General features: G+C 50.7%; 1 protein-coding gene across 1 annotated transcript in view; it reads right to left on the reverse strand.

Moving 5' to 3' along the window:
• Positions 1 to 6542, reverse strand: part of GRIN2D (glutamate receptor, ionotropic, N-methyl D-aspartate 2D) — a 34761-nt gene extending 28219 nt beyond the window's left edge. Inside the window, 6 exon segments of the mRNA XM_015414425.1 lie at positions 2058 to 2211; positions 2441 to 2631; positions 3762 to 3876; positions 5011 to 5172; positions 5174 to 5601; positions 6191 to 6542. Coding sequence (XP_015269911.1) covers positions 2058 to 2211; positions 2441 to 2631; positions 3762 to 3876; positions 5011 to 5172; positions 5174 to 5601; positions 6191 to 6412 — 1272 coding nt within the window. The 5' untranslated portion in view covers positions 6413 to 6542.
• Between the last annotated feature and the right edge of the window lie 2005 nt (positions 6543 to 8547).

Raw genomic sequence — 8547 nt, forward strand, 5'->3', positions numbered from 1 at the left:
AAAAACGCTTCTACCAGTGTTGTACCATGACGTAAGGTGGGAAGGGGGAGAATTTAGCTCTTTCCCCATGCACGCTCCAGTTTCGGCTTTCAAGAAATGAACTCTTGCCTCCCGCTTTACACGTGAGCGAGCAGACATGGATGAATCCGTGTGGGTGCCTCTCAGTCCTGTCTCCTTTGGCCCCGGCAATTCCCAGGCTCCTCAGGAAATCCGTGGTGTGCAGAGACCCACTGGAAGCCCAAAGGCACTGTCTGCTCACGTGAAACAGATCGGCAAGAGGGTGAAATCCAAAGAGAGGGAAGCAGGGCCTCCTCAAGGCCACCGTGCGGCTTTAAGGTACATGGGAGAGAGGCCCAAGGGAAATGGAAAAAAGCTTGCCCAAACAAAGACATCCCCTCGAGGCTGGCCCATGGAAGCCTTGCGCTGAGAATCTGCAGAAACAACGGGAGGTGCTTGATTGGCACTTTTGCCTCTTGGCCTCATTGAAAAGCACCTCCCAGTTCATGCCTTCCCTAGTAGCCAGGCCACAGCCTCTGCAGGATAGGCCACTACTTATTTTTAAATTTACTACTCCCCTCCCCTACACAGACGCTCAAGGCAGTAAACAAAAGTTCAACATGAAAACGGATAATCCAGACGCCGAAGCCTAATGCTAAGCGTTAAGATATGAAAAGGGCCTTATTAAAACACAGACCTTCAAAAGTCAAGCTAGAAGGTCAGTGCACAAAGTCCTGACTCAAGGGGAAGGCCATGTCCGGCTCCCTCAGAGCCTGCCAGCTGGCACATTCGCAGGCTCCCCTGTTGAGGGAGGCATTCCATTATCCAGGACAGCCTGATTACCCTTCACAGATTCAAACTCAACCAACAACAGGGACTCTTCAGAGGCTGGGGGTGGGGGACACACACAACTCATGTAGAATCAGCAGGAGAGGGGAGAGAGAAGGTTAAGGATGCCTGTCTCATCATGCACCCGGTTCTGAAACTAGGCTCCTCGCCCACCCCATGCCAACCCTCTCGCCCTACTCTTGCCTTTGCCCTAGTCTGGGGCTGGGAATTCACCTAGGAAGGCAGAAGGTGAAACAGTTCCATTGCTACGGGACACCATGACGCTGATTCCGGTCTCCACAAAGGGCACAGAGAAGTCTATCACTTCAGCTCTCTCCGCATTGATGGTCAAGGATCCAATTGCCATGTCAGCTCGCAAATAAAATAAAAAAAGGGGAACAGAAAGACAGAGGAAGTGCTGAGTGTCACGATTCCCACGTTCTCTGGGTAAAAGCAGTAGAAGAAGAGTTGGTTTTTATACTCTGCTTTTCTCTACCCCGAGGAGTCTCAAAGCAGCTTACAATCACTGTCCCTTCCTCTCCCCACAACGGGCACCTTGTGAGGCAGGTGGGGCTGAGAGAGTTCTGAGAGAACTGTGACTGGCCCAAGGTCACCCAGCTGGAATCAAGCCCAGTTCTTCAGGTTAGAGTTCACTGCTCTTCGCCAATACACCACTTGTGAGTAAATAACAGCTCTCAGGAGAAGACTTATCTGTTTATCTATCACATTTTTATCTGGCCCTTTTCCCAAGGAGCTGAATGATGAGGTGCATGGCTCCCCTCCCCCCATTTTATCCTCGCAACAACCCTGTTAGGCTGAGAAATTGTAACTGGCTCATCATCATCCAGTGAGCTTCATGGCAGAGCGGTAATCTGAAGCCAGGTTTCCCTGGTCAACACTCTAAATACCACTCCACACTTGCTGCAGATGTCCATCTGCCCTACAGTGCTTATACTGTGTGAATGGAAATGGAATCGGGGGATGGGCAGAGTCACAAGGTCAGCTCTCCATGAAGGCGATTAGCCCTGGCCAAGCAGCCCTGCAAGAGACAGCCTACAGCAGGATTCTCTAAGAGGGGAGCTAGGGTCACTGGTTTTTGTTAAGTGTGTGGTGGTTGGGCCAATAAAGCCAGGATTCCTGAATTCTCTAAGAGGAGAATGGAGCCTTGATCAGTATGACAGGATGCGTGAGAGCCCAGAAAATGAAATCATCTGGGAGGGGGGAAAGGTTACCTCTCCAATCATGCCATTCCACATCCCGTTGACCTTCTTGCCATGCTTGCCGTTGGTGACTAGATAGAGGTCGTAGGTGAAACCCAAATTCTTAGCCAGACGTTTCAGAATGTCGATGCAAAACCCTTTGCAGCATCTCTTTTCCAAATGATTGCTATGAGCAGCGCAGAGAAGGAGAACTCAGTCAGTGGCCTGGGGGGGCAGCTGGTGCCTCATGGAAGCTACACAGGTGTGCTGCTTACCTGTGTGGAGAGAGGAGGCCACTTGGGAGCCCCCTGCAAGCTGCCCTCAGCTTTCCCAAGGAAGGGAAGAATATAATAACTGAAATCTTAAAACTCCTACGTTAGGCCACCAGAAGGGAAACTTGGCCGGCGCGGAAATACCTGTTAGTATGGTTGAGTGGGTGGCGGCAGGGCACTGAGTCCCGGATGCAGGTCTTGGTGGCAGGATCAATGTCGTCCACGATCACAAAGGGCCTCTCCTCCAGGGTTGCCACGGTGAGGTGATTGTTTTCATCCACAGGTTGGTATTTGCTGTACCTCATGGTCAGGACTCTGTGATCCCACCTTCCCACCTGCCTCCCGGGGCATAGAGGAGAGGTTAGATACACCCCAAACCTTTATCCCAACTCATGACAGCTCAAAAACACTGGCTGATTTCGCACTAGAGCTGCCTCGCGGTTGTGCCGCCGTTTGCCCTGACACTATTTGTCAATTTCATACCCGAAGCTGCGGGGCTGCATTTGACCCGCGGCTTCGCCCGATTTCCTCCGCAGTATCGTGATCCTCAAAAAACAGGATCACAAAAGTGCGGGGGAAATCGGGCGAAGCCGCGAGTCAAAATGCAGCTCCCGTGACTTCGGGTGTGAAATTGACAAATAGTGCCGGGGCAAACGGCGGCGCAACCGCGAGGCAGCTCTAGTGCGAAATCAGCCACTGTCTCCAAATACAGGCTGAAATCAGGAAGTGTTCCTTTGCCCAGTTCCAGAAGTTTTCCCACTCCACTTTGCACCTTCACTAGATCAACCTCTGGGTCTTCTGTTCAAACTCAGAAACTCTTGTCTGGAAATCACACCCACTCTCAAAAGAATTCCTCTACTTCCCCCTTCCTCTGAGGTGTCCATGAGAAGCACAAGATACAGGATTTTAAGTGGCTAGTCTCCCTTGGGATGGTTCAGTGGATTCACACTCTGGGCTCACACTAAAGGTCTGAACAATATCTGGAGCCAGAAACACAACCAGTTGGGCTGGCCAGCAACACTCAGGGTGGCATCCCCTGTGCTGTTCAGCTTGGCTTACGAGCACAAGTAACGTGGAGCGCTTTGCTTAGCAGGCCTCCTTCTTGTTGCGTATCTGCTGCCAAATGTTTGGGTAAGTCCGTGGAGGGCTGATGTGTCAATGGCTGTTTTCCCCACAGCAGGGAATTGGCTGTAATGACTTTTCTACTCTGTGTGTTTATGATCCCCAATCATTCCCCCCCCCAAACCTACTCCTATACATAATTCTAAATGTCACAGTCACCCAATTATTACCCTGTCAACAACATCCTATTCCTACACTTGTTCATGCCAACCAATGGTTACACTTCCACCAGCTCTCACTGGCCCCCAGATTACCACTTTAACCTCTTTCCCCGACTCATAAACTTTCTTCCCCCCACAGCAGCCAGACCCCCCCCCCAAAAAAAACCCTCCCTCAAACTCACCACCTCCCATGTGCGTTCTTTGTTGAGAGAGATCACGGCCAAGGATGGATTGATGAGGTACCCATCTTCATTAAAAGAAAAATCCTTCTGTCCCCACGTAACATTCATGAAGTACCTGTGAAGAGGCAGGATGGAAGTTCTTCAGTTTCAACCCAAAGCCCACCCAGTCGGTGCTCCTGTCCTAGCTTCACACCCTGTCCCTCCCCGCAAGGTTTGCCATTGACCTCTGTGCCCGGCCTAGGGGGCCTACATCTGACATTTGAGGCCCCGTAACACCAGGAAGAGAAATGTCCTTTCAGACCTCTGGAGGTAGCACGTTGAGTGGTAATGGAAGCAGGGTGAAGGAATATGGAGTGGAGGTGTGACAGGCTGTATGGAGATTAAGAAGAACATGCACATTGAGTTGCAACCCACTCATGGCAACCCCACCACCCACAGAACACTCCAGGCAAGAGACAAGCAGAGGTGCTTGGCCACTGCCTTCCTCTGTATAACAGCTGCTGTCTTCCTTGGTGGTCTCCCATCCAAATATTGACCATGGCCAACCCTGTTTAGCTGTCAAGCTCTGATGAGCCCAGGTTAAGCTGGGCTATTCAGGCGGCTGATAGGCTGTAGGGGGCAATGCTCCCTCTAAGCTGTGGAGTCTTCTGAGAAAAAACTCTACTTTGTAAGCTACTGGCATTAAAGTTGTGACCAAGCAATTTGGCTACTGCATAAATTAGTTCGCTCTGGAGCCATCCTTTCTGAGCGAAGTCAAAAATCTGTGAGCTGGAAGCTAAAAAACTGTGAGCTAGTTCACACTAACTCAGCTTAGAGGGAACTCTGGTAGGGGGAGGTACTAATGAAAAGAGTGAAGCAAAGGAGATATATCAGTTGTGAAACAGTGGGATGGCGAAAGAGGTCAGGACAAGTATCTGAATGAGGGAATGGATTCTTCATGAATGAAAAGTAAGTAAGTAGGGGCGGGGTTGTGGCTCAGTGTCATAGTATCTGCTCAGCACGGAGAAGGTCTCGAGTCCCATCCCCAGTATCTTCAGTTGAAAGCAGCAGGTGATGTGGAAGACCTTTACCTGAGACCCCCAGAGTGTTGATGCCAGTCTGAGTATAGAATGAACCAATGGTCTAATTCAGTATAAGGTAGCTTCAAACGGAAGTGGGGAAAGAGGAATTTAGGGTTTATTTGATGGACAGATGGAAGGAAAGGGCTGCCTCTAGCCACCTCCCCCCCCCCACCTCCTTCCCTGCTAACCGATGCAAGTTCTCGTTGATCTGGGTGAGGTTGGGCGCCCGGCAATCATTGTTGAATTTTGGGATTGAGCCGTAGACTTGGGAGAGGGCCTCAGCTCCTTTGGCGATGATGGCCACACCGTTTTGCACCCTGCGGTAGAGATCATCTTTCCATCCTGCTGCAAACCATGAAGAGACCTTCAGGGAGATGGTCAGGCACATACTCAGTTTGGCCAAAGTTGGCACCTGCCAAGAACCAGATGTATCCAGGGCCTGTGAGCTTCATTTCCCGAGCAGCACGGAAGATACCTTCAGCTTCTTCGCGGGAGCAATAGAGAAGGCAGATACGGGCATTTATCTCCCCGAGCTGACGTTTGAGGAGCGCCCCGTCTGGATCGTTGGTGAAATTAAGGATCACACGGTTGCGGCGCTCCCAACCAATGAAACTGCTGTCAGTCAGGACCTCAATGTAATCGATGAAATCTTCATAGCCAGGAAAGTGCGTTGTAATTATGGCAAAGGCTGTCCAATCGTACTGTTCGAGGACCTCAAACATCACTTGTAGTTGCTGCTTTGTTGATGAGCCCAGCTGCAGGAAGGTTGATCCTTTCTCCTAGGTTGATGGGAGGGGAGAGGATGAAAGAAAAAGTGGTGGACAACTGCTTCCTGGTCCAAATCTGCAGTCCTATATGACCAACCCAGACCCCCTTGGGCCATGGGAGAGCTTTCAGAATACTTACAATGGGAGAAAAAGTTCATGTGCCGTTCTGGTGGAAAAAACCCCCCCCCATGTATGGGAGTAATTCCAGAAGAGGTTGAGTGGAAGAAAACACCATACTGAAAGTCGTCTTCTTCTCAGATCCGCTAATGCCCATCTATCTGTCCCTAGGAATATCTCCTCTCTTAAGCATGAATGACATCTCCATTGTTACCTCCGCTCTCCCAGTGTCCCCGCTTGGTCTACGTTCTGCCCTTTATAAAGTTAATATTCTGAACTGAGGTGTCCTGTATCCTGTGCTATGAATTCCACCACCTTTGCATATCAGGCACACGAAGCAGGTTGACATGAGCAAGTTCCCATAATATATTTAGTTCACAAAATGTGGTCTAGGGTAGAATTTGGATTGTTTTTTAAGTACAGAGGAAAGCACAGCCCAAGACCGTGCCTTTTGGATCGCCAGTGACTTAGAACGCTCTCTTACCTTGGGTGTGAGAACGATGGCTGATCCTCCATTGATGCCAATGATGGGAACGGAAGTCTGAGCTGAGATGAAGTCCAGGATCTGGGCCACGGCCTCAGCACGCGTGTCGTCCTCAAAGACGACACCATGGATGTGCAGGGAGGAGAGGACGTCGCAGAGGCGCACGATGAGGCTGCGAGGGTTGGTGTCGTTCAAAACCACCGGGATGGGCTTGATCTCCATGGAGAAATTGCGGAAGTCCTCTGACGAGAACCGGGCACTTTCGGGTGTGTAGGTCGAGCCGCTGAAGATGATGGCAACGTTGATGGAGCGCGGCCGCAGGTCCAGGAAAGGGCTGGCACAGGCCAGAGCCATAACAAAGAGCATCCTAGCAGCGGGGGTGCCCGGGGGCAGGCTCATCTCGCAGGGCCTCTACGTTCACCCTAAAAGTGGTCAAGGGAGAGGAAAGAGAAAACAGGCAAGGAGGGAAAGGGTGAAAAAAAAGGGGGGAAAGAAGAACAGCCTGCGGCCTTGGAGCTCCCACAGGCAACCAGTGTTCCCTCTAAGCTGAGTTACTGTGAGCTAGCTCACAGTTTTTTAGCCTCCGGCTCACACATTTTTGTCTTAGCTCAGGGGGGATGGCTCCAGAGCAGACTAATTGAGGCAGTGGCCAAATCGCTCGCTCACAGCTCTAATGCCAGCAGCTCACAAAGTAGAATTTTTGCTCACAGGGTTCCACAGCTTAGAGGGAGCATTGCTGGCAACCACTTTTGCTGGGGAGCGGGCTTGAAGGAGGCTGATAAACCGAACCTTGCTCTGTCAGCAAAAGCAGCTCCTGTCATCGTCCCCCCCCCACACACACACACTCAGCTTCTCCTCCTCTTATATGCATTAGAGAGAGGCTATTAGGCTTGCCAGGGGAAGTGCTTCAGGCCTCCAGCCCCCAATTGCCAGCTCCAACCTGAAACGCCTGTGCTTCTGTGCAGCCGCAAAGGTCCTTCTTGTTGTTGTTTTTTAATGGAAGCATTCCAGCAACCACAACTTAATCTGAGATAGAGCTCACCAGATGATCCCATGTGCACCTCACAATTACTGAGTCACGTGTTTCTGAAGGGCAATTTCATCAGGAAGTTACAGCCAGTGCCAATGTGGCGTAGTGGTTAAGAGTGTTAATATCTAGGGTACTCAGGTTCGAATCCCTGCTTGCCCCATGGAAGCTCACTGGGTGACCTTGGGCCAGTCACACAGTCTCACAGCCTAACCTACCTCACAGGGTTGTTGTGAGGATAAAATGGAGAATAATGTAAGCTGCTATGGGTCCGAATTGGGGAGAAAGGTGGGGTATAAATGAATAGATAGATATGCACAGGCACAGCCAGATGCCCGAAATGGGGAGACCCCCCCACCCCTGATTGGCAGGTCACCCACAGCACCTCCAGGAAGTACTGGCTGCCTCCTCACTCTTGTGGCCACAAAATGCCCTTGAAATAACAGACCAGCCACTTCAGTTGTGTCCCACGTCACATTTCTTGCTGTCTGAGCTCCCCATCCAATCTCTCCCTTATGCTTTCAAATGTATACATCACCCTCTCGTTAAAGAAACAGACCATCGCCCCACCTTTCCTCCCCTTGTTAAGTTTATGGAGTTTTAGCAATCGTGTGACCCCCTACACTCTGGGGACCACTGGTCTTGAGGAGTAAACCGAAAGGGGCCCTTCAGGAGGAAGAGAACAGCTGGGCTATGGTGAAGAACAGAGAGGGAAGAAAGAAATGCAGCCGAACTCTCAGATCTCTGTAGTCACGGGTTTGGATAGAAAGAGTTCTCGAGATGCTGGGCAGGTGGACAGCGTCTCCATTTCCCCCTCCATCCCTTGGTTAATGTGCGTCACCGTTCCATGGGATGGGGAGGATGGAGACCCAAACTGAGCTGTGAACTATTTGGGAAAAAGGCGTGTCTTTCCTCGAAGCCAGCTTTTAAACTGAAAATGAAGAGGAATCCAGAAAACAAAACAACTGAATGAGGACCGTCTCAAGTTGCCAGAACACCAGTGTAGAGAAGAGTAGGAGGATGCCGGCTACTGCTTTGTCCAGACGTCTCCACTCCAAGCTGGATGTCAGGCGCTCCCACTGCCCCTCATTTATGCTCCGTGGGCACCGTGGGCATGCTGCTTCCAAACAGATGGGTTTCACGCAATCTGCCTTCAGTTTCAGTGAGAGACTATAAATAAAGTAATGGCAACAGTGGACACTAATCCAAACTAGCTCTGCTATCATCCTCACTGCACTTCTTTCATCTTCCACACCGTTAGTCTCTCCTCACCTTTTCCCTTCCTTCATTTCATCCTCTAGGCAAAATCCTCTGAATCCCAGCTGGTCCC

This window comes from Gekko japonicus, unplaced genomic scaffold (assembly GCF_001447785.1).
Source record: "Gekko japonicus isolate JY-2015 unplaced genomic scaffold, Gekko_japonicus_V1.1 scaffold243, whole genome shotgun sequence".
In the NCBI taxonomy this organism is placed as follows: domain Eukaryota; kingdom Metazoa; phylum Chordata; class Lepidosauria; order Squamata; family Gekkonidae; genus Gekko; species Gekko japonicus.